Genomic DNA, 27,489 nt, shown 5'->3' with positions numbered 1-27,489 from the left:
ACCTACAACAGAATTCCTTCTTTTTTGTCATACAATTTATAATTATTCATTTCGTTTTGCCTTTTCTAAGTCTGGAGATGCCAACAACTCTTATAGTATTCGTTGGCCCTGAAGTACTCTTCAACAAGCTGATTACTTAGCCATACAAATGAAAAAAAAATCTACCCTTATCAGCTAATTTTAGTATTTAGGGTTTTTTTCTGAAAAGTTCTTTAACCCTAAATGTGTTTCCAAATAGATTTGTTTGTTTCTAATGTATTATATATACTTTACCTGGAAGCCAGAGGGGAAAAGAGATTTTTTTGTTTTGCTCTATAATCATCCTAATAATCAAAGGGAATGGAATACAATTTCTTTATGGCAAAGCTGGTTTATTGAACTTCGTAAGGGAAATGTTACAGTGACACTATTCCACAACGAAATTATTTAACTTCAGATTTCATGAAGAAATATATTAGCAATATACTGTCAATAAAGCATCATCATTAATAGCCAACTACATATAGATTCTGGATTAACTTCCTTCAGTTGTTCTCAAAGTAAGACTTTTCCAAAACATATCTGATGTTTTCAATTAAATGTCACAGCTAAAATAAATTCACACAGGAGTTACAAAACGTGTGACTTGTGCTTTAAAAATTTATAATTATTTGTTTGATAGCCACCATTCTGTAAGTGATTTCTCAACAATGAAGTGTTTTATAAATATTTTGGAAAATATCTAAAACCTCTATCCCCATTCAACTGATAAGTATGCTCTTTTAAAAAATAAAAACATATGTAGAAAAAATTAAGAGAGTAAATCATTACAAATGAGATACAAATATTTTAAAATTAATAAATATTAAAGTGAAAAAATAAGTTCTTTTACAGAACTGTAAAGGATACCTGTATTAAGTTCTTACAAAAAGAAATAAAGTTAAATTATTTTTTTAATCATTATTAACAGCACTTAAAAACATAAATGCACTGGGAAAGTTTGTAAACTTTCTTCCCACACTTTAGAAAATGTTTTAAAAGCAATAAACAGATTCCCTTCTTTAAAAAACCGTTACACTCACCACAGTTAGCACAGTTGTCATTGTTTTTTACTATAAAAATAGTTACAAATCAACAATTTAAATTAAAACCATTTTAGCATAAGAAAAATGGATTTATCTCCCTAAACACAGATAAAGCCAACTTGTTTTTCCTTAAGCTCTAATATTTAAAACTGAATAATTATTTCTTTCAGTTCATTTAATAGCATTATCTTGTTTTTATAATTATTCAGTTAGAATCACCATAATGATCAAATAAAAACCTTAAACTAGATTACATATTTGATTTCCCACATTCTGAAAATATTGTAAGTATAATCATCTTTTGGCTTAATTACCTCTAAAATTATCAAGGACAGCAATCTATCAGAATTAGTGAATGTGTGCACTTCAGTTAAGGTTCATGGCTTACATTCCATTCGTGTAATAGCTTTGTATGCAAGCTTACTATTTTCTATGTGCAAAGTCTTAAAATAAACGTTTTTTGGGGTAAGAAACTTCTTGTACTATTCTTTACATCACTAAGAGAGACAACGTATTTCTCAATATCTTATTTATTTTTCATACCAAGGAGGAATAGCTTGTTGGGACCACAAAATTTAAAGATTTTAAAAACTGGTATGCTGCTACACGATACTATTACAGAAATATATGTAGACTCCCAGCAATCAGAGGTGTGCCTTCAGAGCTACAATCCAAATAGAAGTTGATTTGTTAACTCAACCTTCAGTCATTGAGTTGACTGACCGTGGTGGGGAGAGCAAGAGATACTACGCCAGACACACAGCTTGAGATTATAGAAGCTAAGAATAGGTCTCCTTTTGTAGCCAGGAATCACATTTATCTATTTTCCCCCCAAATTACAACTCCTCCAATGCTTTCAATTTGTTTTTTACTAAAGATACCAAAATAAAATATAAAGCACCTTATTATGTCACTTCATTTAAAGTCAGACTTATTTTTGCATATTTTAATAGAATTTAGTAAGAAAACAATTTTTTTCTAAAAATAACAATGACTTCTGTAGATCTGATTGATAAATCAATTAGAAATATCAAGCACGTGGAATCACTGGAAGTCATTCTTTATACACTGAGAACCAGAAAACATTCTATGCCTTCTCCTCCCACTGGAACTAAAATCGTCTTGGCTCTAACATGTACCCATAATAATGCAATTAAATACATCAATAATACAAAGAACTTTAGGGAGAGGCAAATACCAGTTTTGTCCTATTGAGAATGCTTCCCATTCAAAGGACATACCTAGTAGGTATGTCCTATACCCTTTTATTTTTTTTCTATCCCTGGAACACAGGAATGAACAGTGATTTACTCCTAAAATACCATCATGCTCTCATTTGAAGCCTCCTTCACTGGGCTCTCAACGAGAAGATGTTCTGATTCATCCTACCTTTGCTTCATTTTCAACCTCACGTGAAAACCAACTTTTGCCCTGTGTTGTCATAATGACAAACTTAATTAAGTAGATACAAAATACAAAAATTAGCATGACAATGATAAACAGTATAATGTCAGGATGATCCATTATATTTGAGATTAAATCTTATGACTTATCACTGTCATACTTCAAAAGTATTTCTCTAGTCAAAATTAGATAGTATAATAAAGACTGTTACTTAGCACCAGCATGTCATTGCAGGCTTTGGTTCAGGCTTCAGAATAATTCCGTTATCAGGGGGTTGACTAAGCATTAATGGTTTGTGGCTCTTAAGTTTATGAGCCAAGGTCATAAATATAGCTTCCACATGGTCATTATCATTGGGGTTTTTCGCAGAGGTTTCAAACAAAGGCATACTGTGTGTGTCAGCAAATTTTTGTGCCAAGTCTGTAGGTACTTGAATGGCACTTCTCAAGTCACATTTATTTCCAACGAGAATCCGTGGTATGTCACTGGCTAGCAAATGCTGTTTGCATTCTTCTATCCAAGATGGCAGGCTATGAAAACTAGCCATGTTGGTCATATCGTACACGAAGACAACAGCGTGTACATTTCTGTAATAGTGCTGTACCATGCTCTTTCTAAATCGTTCTTGTCCTGCTGTGTCCCACAACTGGATCTGAAAATGGAAAAAAAAAAAAAAAGAGAAAACTGAAAATTTCATTCCAATTATACTTATGAAATTTTTTATCAACTCTGCATGGTCTTTAGTAATTCTTAAATTACACTTTGATCCTTCTATAGTGCCTTTTCCGTGTAATTTGTGGGACCCAAACTTCATGATACTAGTTACTTCATAATTAATGCAAGTATCAGAACAAATATTTCAATTCAGCACTTAAATTTTAGTAAGTCAAATTTGTTTGGGTGAAATCATACCTCAAAAACAGATTTTAGGGCAGCCCGGGTGGCTCAGCAGTTTAGCACCTCCAGGGATGGAGTCCCACATCAGGCTCCCTGCATGGAGCCTGCTTCTCCCTCTGCCTTGTCTCTGCCTCTCTCTCTGTCTCTCATGAATAAATAAATAAAATCTTTAAAATCTAAAACAAAACAAAACAAAACAAAAAAACACCTGACATTTTTATTTAATATTTTAAAATCAGTGTTTTTTTTAAAGATTTTATTTATTTATTTATTTATTTATTTATTTATTTATTAATGAGACACAGGGAGAGGCAAAGACACAGGCAAAGTGAGAGCCCAATGTGGGACCCGATCCCGGGACTCTGGGATCACCCCTGAGCAGAAGGCAGACAGACACTCAACTGCTGAGCCACCCAGGCGTTCCTGAATGTCAGGTTTTAACAAACATATTAAGCATCTAATTCCTGTAAATCTGGTTACTATATGCCCTTGCCCTTCTCCACCTTCCAATAGACTAACTTAAAATAGTAGACTTAGGACAGATGCTATGAGTCATTAGGTTTATTAGTCCTCAAACCAATATATATAGACCTTCTATGAAATCCCCCTTGAAAATCTTAAAAGGCTAGAAAATCATTTATTTAACCTAAACATGTCTACCAACAAGACTAGTCCAGTATCTCCTAGTTGAAATACAGGGGGTGGGGTGGGGAGGATTGAGGAAAATAATATCTAAAGCTAAATGTAAGTTATGTGTCATGATTCTCTGAATTACCCTTTTGTTACTTCCTAAAAAACTTAACTGATGGGGGTGGAAAAGACTAGAGGTAGATCTGATTAGATACCTTTTGATAAAAGACTTGTACTATTTACAAGGAAACCTCAACTGGTGATTTTTCAGAGTGACACAGAGTAGAAAGAAATGTAGATGGCCCACAAAGTAGGATATAAGATATAGAGTGCTCAGAATATGGCAGCACATGGTTAAGTCCTCAATGAAGATGTAATAAATGAATAAATACATTTTAAAAATGTGATTAGAGATGAAAATATTGATCACAAATCTCTTCCACGGTACCTTAATTTAAAAAAAAAATGTTTTAAAGTAATCTCTACACCCAGTGTGGGGCTTGCACTCACAACCCCAAGATCAAGAGTTGCGTGCTCTTCTACCTTGGATTTTATCAGCTCTGAGCGGTTTTTTTTGGTAGTTCCTTTTAAGACCAAGTTTCTCCATTTTCTTAACATTCTCCCTTTCTTTCTAATTAACATAAACCAAATTTTGCTCCAGGTGGAAATATAAAATACTATACAAACCTGATCTTTCAGGCTCCCCTGGAACTAAGGGAGGCCAAATGACATAGTTCTAGCCAATAATTTGCAGACAGTCTTCAGGGGGTTTTCTGGGAAAACTATGGATATGTGATTTTTAAAACAGAGAGCATCTGGCACGCACCTTTTGCACCTCTCTCACTGCACCCTTTCTGCCTGGAATGGGATATAATGACTGGGAGTTCAGCAACTATCTGCAGAGCATGAAGAAGAAAGCGACACAGAATAGCAGAAGTCTACATAAACCTTGAATCTTGCTGCCTCGGGTCTCCTTAGAACATGAGAAAAATAACAGCTTACCCTGGTTAAAATCATTATAGTTGAATTTCTCTTAGATGCGCTGGCATCCTAAAATTACTTACCGTGCATACTGTTTAAACCTTTACCCCTTACACTCACATGTACTCACTAAATCACAAGGTTTTGCCTTAATGCCTTCCTAGAAACCATGTCACAAAATAAATGATCATAAAATGCCCACCGTGTGATGTAGGCAACATAAATGGCAGACAGGCCGTAAAGACTCCGTATCAAATAAATCAGAGGTAGAAGCAAACAGTTGTCAGCAAAGCAAACTAAGTACTAACATCTAAGACTATCTAAATCAACAAGTATTTACTCAATGCCTACTACGTGCCAGAGATGACTGTTACACCTCTAGGCCTTAGCTTCTTCAACAGTGAAAGTAAAATTTAGTTTCAGACCCTCTAAAATAAGCACTCATAGACTAGCTGCAATGAGTGTGCAAAGAGCTACTGAAGTGCTTAAAATACTTTAAAAATACAACTTTCCTTTAAAAACATAAAACTTTCTTACCCCAACTAACAGATTAAGAATACTCAACATACAATTAAAAATGCTTCTGTAGATATCAAAGCATACTACACAAAGCTACAATAAGCACACCGTGTGCTACTGGAATAAGATCAGATGTATAGATCAACAGAACAAAACTCACAGACCAGAAATAACCCCATATATCTATGGCAAACTGATTTTCAACAAGAGTACTAACACAATTCAGTAAGGGAAAGAATAGTTCTTTTAACAAATGGTTCTGGGACAACATACAAAAAATAAGGCTGGACCTCCTACCTCACACCATATATAGAAACTTATTCAAAATGGACAACAAATCTAAACTTAAGAGCTAAAACTATAAAATTCTTAGAAGAAAACATAGGGATAAGTATTTGTGACCACACTGGGTTAGACAATGGTTTCTAAGATATGATATCTAAAACACAAGTAATCGGGGGATCCCTGGGTGGCTGAGCAGTTTAGTGCCTGCCTTTGGCTCAGGGCGTGATCCTGGAGTCCCGGGATCGAGTCCCGTGTCGGGCTCCCTGCATGGAGCCTGCTTCTCCTCCGTCTGTGTCTCTGCTTCTGTGTCTCTCATGAATAAATAAATCTTAAAAAAAAAAAAAACCCCGGGGATCCCTGGGTGGCTCAGTGGTTTGGTGCCTGCCTTTGGTCCAGGGTGCGATCCTAGAGTCCCGGGATCGAGTCCCACATCGGGCTCCCTGCATGGAGCCTGCTTCTCCCTCTGCCTGTGTCTCTGCCTCTCTCTCTCTCTCTCTCTCTCTCATGAATAAATAAATAAAATCTTAAAAAAATAAAACACAAGCAATCAAAGAAAAAATAGACAAACTGGACTTCATCAAAATTAAAAATGTGTGTTTCAAAGACTATTACCAAGAAAGTGAAAAGACGACTCACATAATAGGAGAAAATACCTGCAAATAATATCTGGTAGGGGTATACCTTCCAGAATATTTAAGACCTCTTACAACTCAATAATAAAAGGACATATGAACCAATTAAAAAATTGGCAAAGAATCTGAATAGACATTTCTCCACAGAAAATATACAAATAGTCAATAAGCACGTGGAAAGAGGCTCAACATCATTAGCCATCAAGGAAATGCAAATCAAAAACAAACCAAATACCACTTTATACTCACACTAGCAAGACCTAAATTAAAAAAAAAAAATGGATGGACGATAAGAAGGGTTGGTGGAGAAAATCTGGAACCCTCATACATTGCTGGTGGGGATGCAAGATAGTACAGCCACTTCAGAAAACAAGTTTGGCAGTTCCTCAAAAAGTTAATCAGACTATGACTTCCCACAAAAAGGAATAAAGTATAGATGCGTGCTACCACAAAGATGAACCTCCAAAATGCACCGCATGAAAGAGGCCAGACACACATTCTATGGTTCCATTTACATAAAGTATCCAAAACAGAGAAATCTATAGAGATGGAACACGGATCTGCTGGTTGCCAGGGCTGGGGAATGGGGAGAAACTGTTTCACGGGTGAGAGGTCTCACTTTGGAGTGATGGAAGTATTTTGAAACTAGATAAAGGCGTGGTTATACAACATTATGAATACTAAATGGAATTGTTTACTTCAAAATAATTTTATGGGATCCCTGGGTGGCTCAGTGGTTAAGTGTTTCTTTTCGGCCCAGGTCATGATCCTGAAGTACTGGGATCGAGTCCCGCATCGGGCTCCCTGCATGGAGCCTGCTTCTCCCTCTGCCTGTGTCTCTGCCTCTCTCTCTGTGTCTCTCACGAATAAATAAATCTTTAAAAAATAAAATAAAATAAAACAAAATAATTTTGTGTTAATTGAATTTTACTTCATAAATTATTTTTAAAATACATAAAATGAAAAAATAAATAAAAAATAAATAAATAAAAAACATAAAATGGATTTGCTGTATGACCCAGTAATTCCACTCCCAGGTATGTACCTGAGAGAACTGAAAAGACATATTCACACAAAAACTGGTACACAAATGTTCCTAGCAGGAGTATTCATAATAGCTAAAAGGTAGAAACGACCCAACTATCCATCAACTGATGAAGGAATAAGCAAAATGTATGTCCATATAATGGAGTATGATTCAGCCATAAAAAGGAATGAAGTACTGATATGTGCTACAACATGGATGAATCTAGAAAATATTATCTTAAGTGACAGAAGCCAGACACAATAGGCCACATATTGTTAAGATTCCATGTGTTTAAAAAAAAAAAAAAAAAAAGATTCCATGTGTATATGAAATACCCAGTATAGGCAAATCCAAAGACTGAAAGTAGACTGGTGAGTGCCAGGGTTGAGGGAAGGGGAGGAATGGGGAGTGACTGTTAAAATGGGTATGGGGTTTCTTACTAGAGTTCTGGAATCAGATAATGATGACAGTGAATATACTAAACCTTGCAAATATACTAAAAACCAATAAACTGTATATTTTAAAAGAGTATATCTGATGGCCTGTGAATTATATCTCAGTTGTTTAGACTGACAAAACAAAACAAAACAAAAAAACCCATTCCAAACTGTATCTTTAACATTTAGAAAGATATTTGGGAAATATTTTAGATGACCTATATAAAAGCTAGCCAAAGAAACTGGAGCTGATCTCTTCTCTTTTCTCTTTTAATAACATTCCTCTATAGCTCAGCTCAGGTACTCATTCAAAAACCATTTCATCAATGAAAAATGATTTATGATGTTTTAAGCAAATAATATTTATAAGTTAAAAATAGATAAATGAAAAGTACCCAAGGAAATAATACGAAAACATTAATCACGGTTGTCTTTAAGGTAATTTCTCTGCTTATTTTTACTTTTCTGTTTTCTGTAACAAGCAACCACTTCTATAAAAACAAACTTAACTTAAAAAAATAATAATTACACAGAATTTAGACAGGCCTCAAAGAGCTGCAAAAGTCCTCCATAAAAGTGGTGATGATGAGACTGCTTATCCCTAAGAAAACTGTTGGTTTGTTTTAGGATGAGACGGACTCAACAATACTTGGCTTTCCATCAGTCCTGTTCAGAACTATGCATTCTACTATATCAAGACTTCCTGCGGGGATCCCTGGGTGGCGCAGCGGTATGGCGCCTGCCTTTGGCCCAGGGCGCGATCCTGGAGACCTGGGATCGAATCCCACATCGGGCTCCCGGTGCATGGAGCCTGCTTCTCCCTCTGCCTATGTCTCTGCCTCTCTCTCTTTCTCTCTCTGTGACTATCATAAATAAATAAAAATTTTTAAAAATTTAAAAAAAAAAAAGAAAAAAGACTTCCCGGAAACAAGAGGTATGAAATAGTAACTCTTCACAGTTTACCAAAAACCTAAACAAGTAAATACTAAGTTAATGAGGCATTCACAAAGGATTATTTAAGAAGCTTCAGGTGCCTGAGTGGCTCGGTCGGTTAAGCGTTGGCCTTCAGCTCAGGTCCTGGGATCAAGTCCTGCACGGGGCTCCCCATTCAGGGGTGAGTATGTTTCTCCCTCTCCCTCTGCCCCTGCTCTGTTGCTCGCTCGCTCACTCTCTCAAATAAATAAAATCATTAAAAAGTAAAGAAAAAGAAACTTCAAAAATTCACTCAGAGAACTGCTGAAAGAACGAAGGCTCAGCAAGGGCACACCTCCGTGCCATCTGCAGCCTTCAGGCCTGCATGGGACACCGGGGCGAAGGCAAGGGGGCTAGGGAAGGAGCAGAGAGACTCAGCAAAGAAAGGACAAGACAAGTGATAAAAACAGCACCAAAAAAATAATAATAATAAAAAAAATAAAAAAAAAAATAAAAACAGCACCAGCCTTAAAAGACAAGAGAAAATTCTGACCAAAAGAGAGACAGATAGGGAGATACTAAGGGGACAACGGTACCCCGTGATAGCATAGAAAAGTCCTGAAGTTAGCTTTAAGTAGAATGATACATAGTGTTTAAAAAAGGGGAATAACACTTTGGAACCTAAGGAAGTGACATGCCTTTGTTTGGTTAAATGAGGAAGTATTTGCAGAGCAATTTTTCCCAATTTAATAATGTTTAGTGGAAATGGTTAATGCATGCTCCCATAGATATTACCCCCATTTTAAACATTATAAGGACAACATAAAATATACCTCAATATTATTTCACAAATCTCTACTTTGAATTCCAATATGAAGTTCCAACAAAAACAGCAACCCAGTTATTTGCTAAATCCCAACAGTAGATTCTTATTGTTGGTATAATAAGCTCTTTTAGTAGATAAAAAAAAAAAAAAAAAAGATTTATTTATTCATGAGAGACACAGAGAGAGAGGCAGAGACATAGGCAGAGGGAGATGCAGGCTCCATGCAGGGAGCCTGAGCATGGGACTCGATCCCAGGTCTCCAGGATCAGGCCCTGGGCTGAAGACGGCGCGCAACTGCGGACCTACCTGGGCTGCCCTTTTAGTAGTTTTATAACCAAAATGAGGAAGTGATCTGGCCAAACTAAATACTATTTTTGCTTGACTCATAATGATAAAGGTATTAACCCAAATGATCTTCCTTCTTTGACCACCTATCAAATTTCCATTAGTTTCTCTTATCACCTCAATTCTGGATGTCCAGAGGAGCCTACCAGTGGATCTCTGTTTCCATACATTCCATATGGATCCCCTGAGTACTACATAGTTTAGAAACTGAGCTAGATACTCAAAGAAGTCTATGGCATTACTAGACATGGATCCTGCTCTGAATAAGACTGAACAGGATGATAAAAGAGATAGAGACACCTACATAATACAGTGAGGAAAGAGATCATGTAAAGGCTCAGGTAAGGTGCTAAAGGGAGTCCACAGAAGGAAGAAACAGGATGGAGAAGGAGGGATGGGGCAGCCCGGGTGGCTCAGCACGTGAGCGTCGCCTTCAGCCCAGGGTGTAATCCTTCAGCCCAGGGTGTGATCCGGGAGACCCAGGATCGGGATGGGAGTCCTACATCAGGCCCCCTGCATGGAGCCTGCTTCTCCCTCTGCCTGTGTCTCTGCCTCTCTCTCTCTCTGTGTCTCTCATGAATAAATAAATAAAATCTTTAAAAAAGAGAGAGAGAGAGGAGGGATCAAATATTTTTGATAGATGCACTGAGTTTAATAAGGAAGAATGACATGTGGTGAAATATGAGCAGAGGGGATATTCCAGGCCCAGTGGGGCATGCAAGGGAAACCACAGGGATCGGCAAATAAGCAGCTGGACTATAGGTACTTGAAGGAAATTAATGGGAAAAAAAAAGTTTGAAAAGTAGTCTGGAGCAAGATGAAGGAAGTCCTACATTCATTTTAAGTTGGAATTTTGGGAATCCCTGGGTGGCTCAGTGGTTTAGCACCTGCCTTGGGCCCAGGGCGTGATGCTGGAGTCCCGGGATCGAGTCCCACATTGGGTTCCCTTCATGGAGCCTGCTTCTCCCTCTGCCTGTGTCTCTGCCTCTCTCTCTCTCTCTCTCTCTCTCTGTCTCTCATGAATAAGTAAATAAAATCTTCAATAAATGAATTAATTAATTAATTAATTAATTAATTAATGTTGGAATTTTACAACAGAATGGAGAACTACCCAGGGCATCTGAGGCAGGGCACAGAGATCTCCCTAAAGCACAACACTAATCTGGCATTTGGGCAACAATGTACCAAAAAAGGTCATTGCCAAGTGGGGATGAGAGAGGAGTTAGGTTGTGTAACAGTTCTTAGGGAGGTAAAAAAGACCTGAACCAGGATTTTGAAGAAAGGATGGATGAGAGAATCATGCACGTAGGGAACCAACTGGATGTAGGGATAAAAGAGAGGGACGAGGCCTTGAGGATAAAGAGGACACCATCATGCCAACCTAGGTGACGGTGACGTGGGGAGAAACAGGAGAAGCAGATGTGCCAGGGAAGATGAACTCACTTTAGACATTCAAGGCAAAGGAGGGATTATCCAAATAGCCATGTCTAGAAGACAGTGGGAAATGCAGTGACTTGAGGAGGGGGGTGGGCTAAACAAAGATTTGGAAGTTACCCTCATGGATTGACAACTGTCATCAAGAGACTACCAAAGGAGAGATTGTAGACAGAAAACCAGGTCAAGGGGCCGTCTGAATCTCACTCTAGATTCATTCTCAATCGCTGCCATATTTATCTTCCTAAAACACTTGGGTTTTTTACCATGCATACAAAATGAAATGTAGACTCTCTAGCTTTGTTTTTCAAGCTCTTCACAAATGTCGCTACCAACACCTTCACCTTCTTCCCGCTTGCTACCTTTCCACAGGAACCTCTGATCCTGCTGGAGCATCCTGCTGATGGTCCTCTTCAGAAAAGCCCTCCGTCTATGAAACCTCGCCTAGCACTCCAAACACATGATTCCTCCACCCACATCCAAACAGTAACCTGGCACTCATTCAGTGCCTGGTTTTGCTGGTCATCTTTTTTAGGTATATAAACCTTACCCCAATCCAGGACAGCAATTCATCTATGCACTCTATCAGGGTCAGCAAACTTTTTCTGTAAAGTGTAAGAATAGTGAATATCTTAAGACTCTGTGGGCCTACCAGTCTTGGTCACAACTACTCAACTCCCATTGCAGCACAAATGCAAGCACAGAATGTAAAGTCACGGGGCATGACTGTGTTTCAAAACTTCATTTATAAACGCTAAAATCTGAATTTCACATAACTTTCACCTATCATGAAATCATATTCTTATGATTTTCCCAAACCATTTAAAAAAGTGAAAGTCATTTTTAGCTTGCAGGCCATTAAAAAAAAAAAAAACTGGCAGCAGGCCATGATTGGCCCTCAAGCATAGTTTGCCACCCCCTATGATGTTATCGAAATTCTTTGTGACTGACAAAAAATGTCATCTTTCCTGCAACTACTCCTTAAATATTTGTTTTACCAATGTGGGGACAGGTCCTGATTACGTTCCTTTAGTTAATATTAACATCTTGTATTTAACATGGCAAAATACCTCTATGATTGATAAGCAAGCCATCCCAATGTTCAAATAGAAACTGCTGGCCCCTGATGAGAAGACAGATTAAATGCAACATGAGGCTGTCATCATGCTGTTGGTGTCTGCCATTGTCATATGCTTGTATAAAAGGAATACAGCGAGTTATCCTGGGGATACACATACAAAGAAGGAGCATAAGGATTAGGGTTGAGAGTCTTAATTTAAAAATCAAATGTGTTTTTATTTAAAGAATCTAGTCTATAATTTTATTCAACTTCCAAAACTCTGCAAATAAGATTTTCCTTTTTCATCCATATATATATGGTACTTAGAACAGACGAACAAATCTAGACTTCATTACATTTTGTAAAACGTTTTCACTGATTCTGAAAGGGCAGTGCCCTAAGACATGCTCTCTGAAAAACTTCAAGCCCACAATTAAAAGCATTTAACATATGGCTCCTGGGTGGCTCAGTCCGTTGTGTCCAACTCTTGATTTTGTCTCAGGTCGTGATCTTGGGGTACTGGGATTGAGCCCCAAGTTGCACAGCAGGGAGTCTACTTGAGATTCTCTCCCTCTGCCCAACCCCCACCACGTGTGCACATGTGCGTGCATTCTCTCTAAAATAAATAAATAAATCTTAAAAAAAAAAAATCGGAAAGCCCGGGTGGCTCAGTCAGTTAAGCAACTGTCTTTGGCTCAGGTCATGATCCCAGGGCCCTGGCATTGGTCATACTGGGCTCCCTCTGCCCCCTACTCATGCTCTCTCTCACTCTCTCTCTCTCTCAAATAAATAAATGTAATCTTAAAAAAAAAAACTTAACACAGTATCTCAGCTTTACCTAACAATATTTTTTTTGGTCTAGAATGTCATTTCATTCATAAAGTAACATAAAACTTTCCAGTCTTCACTTTAAGATGAAAAATGAAGACATGTCATTTCAGATAAGGCTAAAAATTTTCCAGAAAGAAAATATGTATGAATGTTGCAGCAGCACTTAAGATGTATCACAGGTTAACAAAGAAAAAGCAGAAGTAGCACATGAAATAAACTTCTATATTCACTTCAGTTTTTTAAAGACACTAGAAAATAGTTTGCCTTTTAAAAAAGATTTTATTTATTTGAGAGAGAGAGAGAAAGAGCATGAGTGGGGGAGGGGGCCGAGGGAGAAGCAGATTCCCCACTGAGCAGGGAGCCTGACTGGAGGTGGGGGCGGGGGAGCCAATCCCAGGACCCGGAGATCACGACCTGAACCAAAGGCAGCCCCTTAACTGAGCCACCCAGCACCCCTAAAAATAGTTTTTTTAAGATGTTATTTATTTATTCATGAGAGACACAGAGAGAGAGGCAGAGACAGGCAGAGGGAGAAGTAGGCTCCATGCAGGGAGCCCGACGTGGGACTTGATCCCAGAATCCCGGGATCACGACCTGAGCCAAAGGCCAACACTCAACCACTGAGCCACCTACATGCCCCAGTTTGTTTTTTTTTAATCTCAAAATATTTCTGTAAGAGTCTTTTCAACCACAATAAAAATCTTTCAAGTCTTAAAAGCTGGAGGTACAAGTCAATGGCTAAGCCTTAGGAAGAAAAAAACTCAGCATCCAGGTCTCCATCAACCAAACAGGTTAAGCTAAAGCTCAAGAGGAATAATCCCAGAAAAAAATATTTTCTCCTTACTCCTCTCAACCAGAATAACTCTATGCTTCCAGATTGATCATATTTATGGTTCTGGTTTACTTATCACTGCCAACACTTACCCCAGTAGTTAAGTATTCAACTTAGATACTGGACATGTTTTATATTTTTTCAATGAAAATATCTCATTGGGGATCCCTGGATGGCTCAGCGGTTCAGCGCCTGCCTTCGGCCCAGGGCATGGTCCTGGAGTCCCGGGATCGAGTCCCACGTCAGGGCTCCCTGCATGGAGCCTGCTTCTCCCTCTGCCTGTGTCTCTGCCTCTCTCTCTTTCTCTCTGTTTCTCATGAATAAATAAAATCTTAAAAAAAAAATCTCATAAATTTGCAACTCCTCCCGTTTCATTTCCCCCTACTTACATCTTTAAAATCATGCTTTTAGGGGAGTTTCTCTCACCCTCAGTTGTCTAAACCCTACTGTGCCTCTACTTCACACTCTGGGTGCACAGGCACAGAAATGATGGTGCCAAAGACAAACAAGGATGTTAATCCACCAAGGAAGAAGAATCTTCTTAAGATTACCAATTATGAACCAGGTGCTTCATGTATGTTGGTGTGTAATCCTCTCATCTAATCTCATCTCATCTTATATGGTGTTATCCCAATTTTTCAGAAAAGAAAGTAGCTTCTGAAAGATTAAAGAGCCTGCCTAAGGACCAGAGTAACCAAACACCCCAGTTCACCTACGACTGAGGCATTCCTGGGATGTGGGACTTCCGGGTTTAAAACTGAGACAGTCTTGGGCAAAACTGGTCACCCACCTAGGGACACATCGCCCATATCCTCACCCTTTCATTGGTTCAGATTCAAGCTAAATCTGCTGGACTCCGGAGCTCACGCCCTTCCTCCTGGGTCTCCTGCCTTCCCCACACTAACTTCCTTCTCAAACCCCAGAAGCCTCATTATGTGCTTCACACCCTCAGGATTCTGGGCCTCCCCTAATTCTAATGAAAAAGATTCTGGAAAAACAAAAAAAAAAAAGATTCCGTTCTCTTCTTATTCTGTCTTTCCTGTTGTAATACACACAGATCTTTCTTAACTCCCTGATACAGTGTTCCCAAAGCACCACCACACTGGCAGCCGGGATGGAATAATAAAAAATTAAAACCTAAAAGGCAAAAGGGCCTGTAGAACTAGATGAACATCCTAATATAGAGCAAAAAAGTAGGGGTGCCTGAAGGGCTCAGTGGTTGAGCACCTGCCTTTGGCTCAGGTTGATCCCGGAATGGAGTCCCATGTTGGGTTCCCTGCAGGGAGCCTGCTTCTCCCCTCTGCCTGTGTCTCTGCCTCTCTGTCTCTCTCTGAGTCTCTCACAAATAAATAAAATCTTAAAAACAAAACAAACAAACAAACAAAAACATGGAGGACGCCTGGGTGGCTCAGCAGTTGAGCACCTGCCTTCAGCCTGGGGCCTGATCCTGAAGACCCGGGATCGAGTCCCACATCAGATTCCCGCGTGGAGCCTGCTTCTCCCTCTGCCTGTGTCTCTGCCTCCCTCTCTCTCTCTCTCTCTGTGTCTCTCAAGAATAAATGCATAAAATCCCTAAAACCCACAAAGCAGACAGTAAACGCGGTATAAGGAGGCAGGGCGTTTCCTGGGGTCTGTATGTCCCGGGACGTGGAGTCAGCCAGGCCCGCGGGCCAGCGGGGTCCCAGTGAAGGGGCGCGTCTGAGGTTCTCACCGGCGGAGGTGCCGGCCCGTCACCATCCTCATTCCCGCCCTCGGAACTCTGGCCTGGCCTGGGGCCTGGGGCCTCCTACCTCCTCCTCCAGGACCGGAGCCCCCAGGGAAGAATCAGGGACCGGGAGGCGGTGGCGCTAAGACGCTTTCTGAACTACCACGGATACAGCAGTTCCGCCCGAAGACAGATTTTTCTGGACAACTCCGTGTCCTACAGAAACGTGAACACCTGCACGCGAGGGCGCACCCGGCGGCCCAGCCAGCGACCGGCCCTGTAAGTCTCTTACACGTTTCCCGCCTGAGGACCTCCAGGCTCCTCCTTCGGCCTTGGTTCGCGGCCTCCCGACGGCGGAGACGCTGCCAGCGAGCGCGGACCGGGCCACCGGCTACCGCGCCCGCAGCCGCCGCGCCCTTCCCAAGCTACAAGCGGCATTTAAGAAATAAATAGGATGAAAGTCGCCAGAATAAACCGCGGGTCCGGAGAGTTTGCAGGGCTCGCCTTGCTCGGCCGCCCCGCGCAGATCCTTCCAGTCTGCACCCGCAGCCTCCACCTGGGCTCCAGGGAAGGGAACGCGGGCGATGCGCCCCCGCGGGCAGCCCCACACCCGCCCACTTTGATGCGCCCCCCGTGCGGCGGGGACCCGGCCCCCGGGCACGGCCCCCCGCCCACCTTGACCCGGCCCCCGGGCATCACCCCCCCCACCTTGACCCGGCCCCCAGGCATCACCCCCCCACCTTGACCCGGCCCCCGGGCATCACCCCCCCACCTTGACCCGGACCCCGGGCATCGACCCCCCCCACCTTGACCCTGTCCCCGGGCATCACCCCCCCCACCTTGACCCGGACCCCGGGCATTCCCCCCCTACCTTGACCCGGACCCCGGGCATCACCCCCCCCACCTTGACCCGGCCCCCGGGCATCACCCCCCCCACCTTGACCCGGCCCCCGGGCATCACCCCCCCCCACCTTGACCCAGACCCCGGGCATCACCCCCCCCCACCTTGACCCTGTCCCCGGGCATCACCCCCCCCACCTTGACCCGGACCCCGGGCATTCCCCCCCACCCCGGCCCACCTTGATGCGCCCCCCGCGGCTCACCTTGACCCGGCCCCCGGGCACGCCCCCCGCTCACCTTGACCCGGCCCCCGGGCATCACCCCCCACCCCCCCCGCCCACCTAGACCCGGCAGTGCCCCCCGCTCACCTTGACCCGGCCCCCGGGCATCACCCCCCACCCCCCCGCCCACCTAGACCCGGCAGGGCCCCCCGCTCACCTTGACCCGGCCCCCGGGCATCACCCCCCACCCCCCCGCCCACCTAGACCCGGCAGGGCCCCCCGCTCACCTTGACCCGGCCCCCGGGCATCACCCCCCCGCCCACCTTGACCCGGCAGCCCCCCCCCGCCCACCCCACCTTGACCCGGCCCCCCGGCAGCCCCCCCCGCCCCCGCTCACCTTGATGCGCTCCCCGTCGATCTCCACGGCTCGTTCTCGGAAATCCACCCCGATAGTAGCCTCCGTGCGGTCGGGGAAACGGCCGGCGCAGAAGCGGTAGGTCAGGCACGTCTTGCCCACGTTGGAGTCGCCGATCACGATGATCTTGAAGATGCGGGAGCGAGCCGGCGGCAGGAACCCCGCGGCCCCCGACACCGCGCCGCTGGACGACAAGCTCGCCTCCAGGGACGACTCCATCTCCGAGGCCGTTCCCCGGACCCGCCCCGACCCGAGGCGGCGGAGGAGCGGACACGCGCACACGCCCCGATGACGCCACCGCCAGGCGCGCGCCCTGCCCGCCCGCCCCGCTGCGCCACGGCGCCCGGGCCCCGCCCCCTCAGCGGCAGCGCGCCTGCGCACCGCCGGGCCCCGCCCCCTCAGCGGCAGCGCGCCTGCGCACCGCCGGGCCCCGCCCCCCTCAGCGGCAGCGCGCCTGCGCACCGCACCGCCCTGTAGCGGCAGCGCGCGTGCGCACCGCCCCGCCCCGCGCGGGTGTGGCGCCCACCGGCTTCGCCGCGGAGCTCCTCGCGCCCGCACCCGGCCCCGCAGCCCGCCGCCCGGGGCTGCCTGGAAGGGCGCGCGCCTGCGCACCGCCGGGCCCCGCCCCCTCAGCGGCAGCGCGCCTGCGCACCGCCGGGCCCCGCCCCCTCAGCGGCAGCGCGCCTGCGCACCGCCGGGCCCCGCCCCCTCAGCGGCAGCGCGCCTGCGCACCGCCGGGCCCCGCCCCCTCAGCGGCAGCGCGCCTGCGCACCGCCGGGCCCCGCCCCCTCAGCGCAGCGCGCCTGCGCACCGCCGGGCCCCGCCCCCTCAGCGGCAGCGCGCCTGCGCACCGCCGGGCCCCGCCCCCTCAGCGGCAGCGCGCCTGCGCACCGCCGGGCCCCGCCCCCTCAGCGCAGCGCGCCTGCGCACCGCCGGGCCCCGCCCCCTCAGCGGCAGCGCGCCTGCGCACCGCCGGGCCCCGCCCCCTCAGCGGCAGCGCGCCTGCGCACCGCCGGGCCCCGCCCCCTCAGCGGCAGCGCGCCTGCGCACCGCCGGGCCCCGCCCCCTCAGCGCAGCGCGCCTGCGCACCGCCGGGCCCAGGCCTCGAGCGTCGGGCCTGGCGGACCCGGGCAGCCCCCGGGCTCGGGCTCGGCCTGCGCTTGCTTGTCGGGGAGCAGGTGCGGACTGGAGGCCGCCTCCCGCCTCGGCCACGGGAGGGGCCCAGGTGCCCGGGGTCCGTCCGGCCGCAGCCGCACGTGACACCTGGGTCCACTTAGGGCCGTTGAACCGGGTGGTTACCGGGCGGTCTCCCTGCAGAAAATAAAACCCACCGTGCCCTGGTTACGCCTTGGCCGGGCGGCCGGGCCTAGCCGGTCGGGGTGGAGAAGACTGCGTTTCTTCTGTCTGAGCCCGTGTTGATGCTGCTGGTGAAGTCAAGGGCTAGGAAAGGAGAACGTGGCCGGCGTTTGAGGGGACCGGTGGGGCACTAACCGTTCCAGGAAGGAGATGAGCTGCGGAGATAAAGTGCGCAGATGGAGTCAGGGCACGTGCGTGGCTCAGTTGGTTAAGTGTCTGCTTTTGGCCCAGGCCATGGACTCAGGGCCCTGGGATCCAGCCCCATGCTTCTCCCTCTCCCTCTGCCGCCCCCCTTGCTTGTCTGCTCGCTGTCAAATAAATAAAACCCTTTAGGGGCCCTTGGGGGGCCCAGCGGTTGAGCGTCTGCCTTCGGCCCAGGCCGTAACCCGGGGGTCCCGGGATCGAGTCCCGCATCGGGCTCCTCCCTGCATGGAGCCTGCGTCTGCCTCTGTCTGGGTCTCTGCCTTTCTCTGTGTGTGTCTCATGAATAAATAAAATCTTTGAAAAATGAGTAAATGAAATCTTTTTTAAAAAATGAAAATCTTAAAAAAAAATGTAGTCAGAAGAAATTAGCTGTAGAACCCGAGGGTGCCCAGACTTAACAGGAATTTGTGATAGCCTTAATATACAACTTCTGTTGTGGTACAAAAGCTATACAGTCACTAATATACCAAGTGATGTTAATCAGGAAAAAAGCTTACTCACCTGGTTGAATGTGTGTGACAATTACATTGATTGGGTATCCTGTTAGAGAAACTGGAACACTGTGTGTCTGTGAGGTGGTTTCTATGAAGTCTGACCGTCCCAGGTACTATTAGAGGGCCTCGGAGTGTGTTCCTCTAGTTTACTCTGCCTATCCCATTCAAAGGAGGGAAGCTGAAGACTTAGAACAAAAACCAGTTGAAGAATTCAAAGCTCTGCATAATCAAGTAATTGGAAAGGATGAGTGGGGGAAAAAAAAAAGATTCGGCATCTTTCTATCCTAAGAGCCTTGCTCTTTTGTATTCTAGCTTTTTCAGTTTTGCTCTCACTAAACTATCAGAAATTCATTTTCTTGTGTTTATCCAAATCCTGTTCATGAAACTTTTCTTGATTACTTCAGAATGTACTTCGCTTTATCCTAAAACTAATAACATTTTTGGGGGTATTTGGGGGTATTTGGCCTTTGGATACTACTACCGTCACTGTTTAAGTTTCATAATGACGTGTTGTCTCCTACCAGCCAGATTGTCAGCTCTTGACTACTGCTCATTGTTTTTCAGCAAACGAATAAATTAATGAAATGAGAAATTTCTCTCACTAAAGTTTGTCAGTTTGAACCCTTTACTAATTATACACATTTCAGCACAATTTAAATAGAAGAAATACTTTAGACACCTGACACTGTTATGCAGAGTTTTGTATTTTCAGCTTGCAGTTTGAGAGACTGTGTGTGACCAACATATATGCCACTCTTCTTAACTGAATAATCCCAGAACCTCCGGGTTGGATATTTGGAGATTCTACTGTTGGGAAGAATGGATGGATCACGCAACCCTATTTTCTGAGAATTCATTTTGTCCTTGGAATTCTTCACTACTTGCTGTCACTACCACTTGACCTCAAAGTATAAGCATGTAACTTTCTTAATACTTTGCAACATAGCTGAGAAGAGACTAAATTTGAATTTTTAGCAACATAACAAACTGGAACATTAGAAATGGTTTAGGGTACGTATTTAGATTTATAGATTTATAATTTATTGAGAGTATTTGGATATATATTTTAAAATACTTTAAGATTTTATTTGTTTATTCATGAGAGAGAGAGAGAGAGGCAGAGACACAGACACAGGCAGAGGGAGAAGCAGGCTCCACGCAGGGAGCCCAATGTGGGATTCAATCCCGGATCCCCAGGATTAGGCCCTGGGCCAAAGGCAGTGCTAAACCGCTGAGCCACCTGGGCTGCCCTAAAATACTTTTCTAATAGGAAAAAAAGAATATTAAAAACATAAGAGTAATTTTATGTACAAAATATAATTACTTATTTTCAGCTTTAGTTTGCTGCAGAGATGCCACCTCCCTGTGGCAGAGGCCATTTTTAAATGATCTTACCAAAGAACAGCTCCCAGGCAATTTCACATATAAGTTCAGGACTGAGGACAAGAGGACAAAGGAGAGTTCTCTTGCTTGCCTAGATAAAGGTTTCTCAATCTTGGCCCTGATGACATCTTGAGCCAGATAATTCTTTGTTGTGCGAAGCTGACCTGTGCACTGTAGGATGTTTAGCAGCATCCCTGGCTACCACCAAATATATGCCAGTAGTATTCCACTCCTGGTTGTAACAACCTAAACCCTCACTAGACATTACCAAATGCCCCTGAGAGGCAAATGTATGCTCCCTCCCTGTTCTCATTGAAAGCCACTGGCCTCTATCAGGACTCTTCTCACAGTTCTGGTTACCTATCCATCCCAGGTGATAGTAAGAGTCCCCTCTCCCTTACAGCAGAACTCTTCATTCCCCCAGAGAAGTACAGCATTGGTCTTACTGGCCTCCACCAGATTACCATACCACTGTGTTTAATAGTAACCCCAAATATTATAAAAGAGATAAAAAGAGTAGAGTTTTACTTTAGTGCCTAAACAGTAAATTACCATTATCATTTTATAGGTTAGCTTACTGAGTTTGAGAATTAAACCCAGAAATACAAAACAGATCAAAAAAGGAAACAGCTGGTTATTTGAAATGATCAATGGAATAAATATGGCAAAATAAAAATAGCAAAGATTTTTACATCAGAGAGAAGATGTTAAGAATGAAAAAGGAGGAATATCTAGGTGGCTCAGCGTTGAGCGTCTGCCTTTGGCTCAGGCTGTGGTCCCGGGATCCTGGGATCAAGTCCCACATCCGGCTCCCTACAGGGAGCCTGCTTCTCCCTCTGCCTACATTTCTGTCTCTTTCTCTCTATCTCTCATGAATAAATAAATAAAATCTTAAAAAAATAATGAGAAAAGATGGGGCACCTGGGTGGCTCAGTCAGTTGGGTGTGTCGCCTTCAACTCAGGTCATGATCCTGGGACCCTGGGATTGAGTCCTGCATGGGGCTCCTTGCTCTGCGGGGAGCCTGCTTCTCCCTCTCCCTCTGCCTGCCATTCCCCCTGCTTGTATGCATGCTCTCTCTCTCTCTCAAATAAATAAAAACTTTAAAAAAAAATGAAAAGGGAGTTAACTCAGAGTCAAAGGGATTTTTTTTTTTAACTAAGCTCTACATCCAGTGTGAGGCTTGAACTCATGACCCAGAGATCGAGTCACATGCTCTACTGACTGAGCCAGCCAGGTGCCCTCAAAGAGATATTTTTTTAAGATTTTATCTTTTTATTTGAGAGAGCAGAGAAAGGAGGAGGGACAGAGGGAGAGGAAGAAGCCGACTCCCAAATGAGCAGGCAGCCCAACACCAGGCTCGATCCCAGGACCCTAGGATCATGAGCTGAAGGCAAAGTTTAACCAAACGTTTATCCAGGCACCCTGGGGAATTTCAAATATAAGAAAATATTATGTATAATTCCACGTGTTCATAAAAATATTTTATTGAGCACCTACCACATAAAAAACAGGCACTATATGAGTTGCTAAAGATAATGTGGTTAACAAAAAGACCCAGTTTATGGAATTTGTTTAACAGAATACTAGAGATAAAGGGGGTTGTTAACCTCTAACCCCTGCATTGTTCAAGCTTCCACTATATATCTTATACGTGTTGTAGTATGATATTATTTGAAGGTAAACTGTAAGTTAAAGATTCATATGGTAAAAAAAAAAAAAAAAAAGATTCATATGGTAAAACTTAGAACCGGTACAATAATAAAACACAGAAGTATAGCTAAGCAGCCAACAGAGAAACTAAAATGGAATACTACAAACTAGTTCAAAAGAAGACAATGAAAAATAAACAAAATGTAGACAACCAATAGAAAACAATTTGTCAAAAATTAAATTAATTGTAAATGGTCTAAACATGCAATTAAAAGGAAGACATACCTCTCTAAATAAAAAAGCAAGGCCTAATTATGTACTACTGCTTACAAAAAATAAAAAAAAAGGCATCAACAACATAAAGCCACAGGTAAGTTCTAAGTAAAATGATGGAAAAATATAAGTAAATAGAATAAAGCTGGAATATCTACTAATGTCAAAGTAGACTTTAGGGAAAGGAATTTGGCCTGTCTTCAGGACAAGAGATAAAAGGGGACATTTCATAATATAAAAAGGTCAATTCATCAAGAAGATGTAGCAACAAAACTTAAAATTACATGAAGTAAAAACTGACAGAAGAGAAATAGACAAACCCAAAATTAGAGCAGGGATTTCAGTATTTCCTTCTTGGTATTTGATAAATACATAGATTTTTAAAATCTGTAATGATAAAGAAGACTTCAACAATATTATCAACCAATCTAACCTAATTGATAGAGAAAATTGCATGAAACAGTAGGAGAATACACATTTATTTCAGAATGCACATGGAACATTCACCAAGATAGACCACAAACTAGAAGATTTCTTTTAATTCTCAATAAATTTAAAAATAACTGACAATTATATCAGTCAAGGTCCGGTAAGGAAATAGAAACCACATAGTAGGGATCCCTGGGTGGCGCAGTGGTTTAGCGCCTGCCTTTGGCCCAGGGCGCGATCCTGGAGACCCGGGATCGAATCCCACGTCGGGCTCCCGGTGCATGGAGCCTGCTTCTCCCTCTGCCTGTGTCTCTGCCTCTCTCTCTCTCTCTCTCACTGTATGCCTATCATAAATAAATAAAATAAGAAAAAAAAATTAAAAAAAAAAATAGAAACCACATAGTAGTTTAGCCATGTAATTTTTTAAAAGATTTTATTTATTCATGAGAGAGAGAGGCAAGGACACAGGCAGAGGGAGAAATGGGCTCCAGGCAGGGAGCCCAATGTGGGACTCGATCCCAGGTCTCCAGGATCACGCCCTGGGCTGAAGGTGGTGCCAAACCGCTGAGCCCCCGGGCTGCCCACCATGTAATGTTTAATATAAACAGGTATTAACTGTGATGGGCTCGAGGTAACAAGGGATTAACTACTAGAAAGTAAAGAGAACTTTAAATATTATAGGGACATGAGAAGTAGTTATAGAGATAGACTCCCCAAAGCACATCCCCCACACATCCTCCCCCAGCTCCAGGCTGAGATCTAGACCTTGTTACAGAGGGCAAGGCCCTGGCTTAATGACGGGTAAAGATTTTGGTGTGTCACTGTGCCAGTGAAACATGATGGTAATCCACCCTTTGGAACTTGCTGAAAGTCCACCCTCTAGGGTACCACAGAAAGCTGTTCATCAGGTGGTGAACATACCCAATAAAGGGTATCTCACAGAAGGCATTCCCAAGCAAGAACTGGAAAGTTCTTTCCAGTATCTTCTATTGTTACAGCTTAGCACTGTGCCAGTTGGCAAAGGAAAAAATATATATATATTTTTTTAGATTTTATTTATTTATTCATGAGAGACACACAGAGAGAGAGGCCAGAGGCACAGGGAGAGGGAGAAGCAGGCTCCATGCAGGGAGCCCGACATGGGACTCGATCCTGGGTCTCCAGGATCAGGCCCTGGGCTGAAGGCGGTGCTCAACCACTGAGCCACCTGGGCTGCCCAGGAAAAATATTTAAAGAGCTTAGTTTTGGGGCACCTGAGTGGCTCAGTGGTTGAGCGTCTGCCTTCGGCTCAGGTCATGACCCCAGGGTCCTGGGATCAAGTCCCGCATCGGGCTCCCTGTAGGGAGCCTGCTTCTCCCTCTGCCTGTGTCTCTGCCTCTCTCTGTGTCTCTCATGAATAAATAAATAAAGTCTTAAAAAAAAAAAAAAAGCTTAGTTCCAGTTTGGGGGCAAGCAATGAATCTAGGAGATAGAACAATTCTTAATAAAAGCTTAGAGGAGAAAAATGTGTTATTATCTCTACAGATGCTAAAAAGATGATATAAAATTTAACATCCATGTCTAATTTAAAAATCCTTGGTAAATTAGAAATAGAAGGATACTAATAAAGAATATCAAACATTTTCTTCCGAAAGCATGGCTGGTAAGTTTCTTTGAGGAATCCTGCTGCCAAAGAGCTATAATCTACATGAGACATGCTCTATGTGGCATCCTTGGTCCCCAAGAGACTGAGGAAGTCCTAAGGAAGCCCCACTACCATCAGATACACACAAACCCTTGGCCCAGGCTGATCAGCAAGCAGATAGGAGGACACGTGTCTACAGCAGCTGCAATCCAGACACAGAGCCCTGGACTAGCTGCCAGGTGGAAAAGCCATACATAAGATTTCCTCACCCTCCCATAAAGAACTGAATTAATCTGAAGTCTGTGTTGCTCCCTGGCTATAAGCAAAAACAGAAGCAAAACCTCTCTGGAGGAAAAAATCCCCAATGTAGGTCAAGAAGTCTTTCAAAATTAAGGTCAAGCAAGGAGCTCACAAAGAATTCCAAGCACCAAGAAGCCAAACTATTATGCATATCTGTAGGAATAACGTTCAGTGAATATATAACTCCAAGGGCCATAGATAGTGGAATTGACAGATACAAAGTATAGAATATGTTCCAAATGTTTCAAAAAGTACAAGATATAATCACAAAGATGAGCAAGAGACTACCACGAATGAACAGATAGATTGGGAGGCAGGTAGGAGTGGAGAGACTTTCTACACGTGAAAAATACAATTATTGGAATGAAAAAATTCAGTGGAAACATGAAAGAATAAATTAGATACAGATGAAGAGAGAATTAATAAATGGAGAAGATATACCTGAAGAAATTCTCTAGAATATACTATAGAGAGACAAGGAACTAAAAATATGGAAGAGCTATTAAAAGATGGAGGCTGGGGGTGCCTGGAGGACACAGTCGGTTGAGTCCCATTTGGTTTTGGCTCAGATCATGATCTCGGTCTCAAGATGGACCCCCACATCGGGCTCCATGCTCAGTGCAGAGTCTATTTAGGACTCTCTCTCCCTCTGCCCCTACCTCCCACTCTTGCTTGCTCGCTCTCTTAAACAAATAATCTTAAAAAAAAAAAAAAGATGGAGGTTGGGATAAGAGAGTCACATAACTAACTGGACTCAAAAGAGGACAAAAGAAAAGAGAAGCAGTATCTTTCCTCAACATTTTGTAAAACTTCAAACATACAGAAAAGTGGAAAAAATTTTACAGCAAACATTCATACCCACCACCAAGATCCTAGATTTAACATTTTATTTCATATGCTATATCATTTATGCATTCTCCTACCCATCCATCAATGCATTATGTTTTTTGATGCATTTCAGAGTAAGTTGCAGGCATCACCCTAAAGATGTTTACCATTAACTAGTGTCCAATATTGTTTTATAGGATTTTTACCCCCAGGTAAAATTTATGTACAATAAAATGCACAAACTTAAATGCACCATTCACTGAGCTTTTACAAATGCATATACTAATGTAACACAAACTCCTATCAAAAAATACAGCATATGGGGCACCTGGATGTGTCTCAGTCAGTTAAGCATTCGACTCTTGATCTCAGCTCAGGTCTTGATCTCATGGTCAGTGGGCTCCATGTTGGGAATGGAGCCTACTTAGGAATAAAATATATATATATGTATTTTATATATTTTTATTTATAAATGTTTATATTTATTTATATATATATATATATATATATATATATATATATATATATCCAACACCCTAGAAAGTTCCCTCGTGTCCTTGTCAGTCAAACCCTGGTAACCACTGCTAAAATAAGAGGCAATATTTAAACAAATAGTACCATAACTATTGCAATAATGATGAAAAACATGTACCTGGAGGCTGGAGAATCACAACATAACCAAAACAGGATAAATAAAAAGAACTGCATAATAGCACACTGTAAAGAAATTGAAGAACTCACAAGAAAAGATCTTAAAAGCAGCCAGAGAGAAAGAACTGATCACTTGCAAAAAACAGCAATTAAAACCACAATGGATTTCTCATCAGCATCAATGGAAATCAGAAGTTAATGGAATAATATATTTCTTTTTTTAATTTTTTATTTATTTATGATAGTCACAGAGAGAGAGAGAGAGAGAGGCAGAGACACAAGCAGAGGGAGAAGCAGGCTCCATGCACCGGGAGCCCGACGTGAGATTCGATCCCGGGTCTCCAGGATCGTGCCCTGGGCCAAAGGCAGGCGCTAAACCGCTGCGCCACCCAGGGATCCCCTGGAATAATGTATTTCAAGTGCTGAAGGAAAATAATGATCAACTAAATTCTGTACCTACCCAAACTATCTTTCAAGAACAAAATCAGAATGGAAACATTTAAAGGTAAGTGAGAACTGAGTTTACCCCAGAGGCCTGCATTAAAGGAATTCTCTCTCTTTTTTTTAAAGATTTTGTTTATTTGAGAAATCAGTACACTGGCCCAGACACTGAGGTAAAACATCACCTTCAGAAAAGCCTGAATGCTACAGGAGGAAACAGACATTTTAACAAAAATATAAGGGGCACGTGGGTGGCACAGTGGTTGGGAGTCTGGTCGTGATCTTAGGGTCCTGAGATTAAGCCCTGCGTTGGGCTCTGCATTCAGTGGGGACTCTGCTTAAGACTCTCTCACCCTCTCTCTCTGTCCCTCCCCATTGCGCTCTCTCTGCAAAATAAATAAATGAATCTTTATATAATAATATAATAATTTATATATATAATAATTTTATATGTTTCTATATAATTATATAAATATATATAAATTATATATAATTTAATATATAATAATTTTATAATTTATATATAATATAATAATTGAAAGAAGAAAAATAAAGCAA

At 43.1% G+C, this 27,489-nt stretch overlaps 1 protein-coding gene across 1 annotated transcript; it reads right to left on the bottom strand.

Annotated features, from left to right (window-relative positions):
* Positions 1–354: 354 nt before the first annotated feature.
* Positions 355–17,872, bottom strand: RAB33B (RAB33B, member RAS oncogene family). The gene is made up of 2 exons (XM_041759642.1): positions 17,280–17,872; positions 355–3,120 (listed from the first exon to the last, which is right to left on the bottom strand). Exons 1-2 carry the CDS (start codon positions 17,514–17,516, stop codon positions 2,680–2,682), a joined length of 678 nt encoding a protein of 225 aa, XP_041615576.1. The 5' UTR covers positions 17,517–17,872; the 3' UTR covers positions 355–2,679.
* Positions 17,873–27,489: the final 9,617 nt, after the last annotated feature.

Source organism: Vulpes lagopus, chromosome 6, assembly GCF_018345385.1.
Source record: "Vulpes lagopus strain Blue_001 chromosome 6, ASM1834538v1, whole genome shotgun sequence".
Lineage (NCBI taxonomy): Eukaryota > Metazoa > Chordata > Mammalia > Carnivora > Canidae > Vulpes > Vulpes lagopus.
Note: the sequence above shows the minus strand (reverse complement) of the source record. Positions and strands in the feature narration are given on the sequence as shown.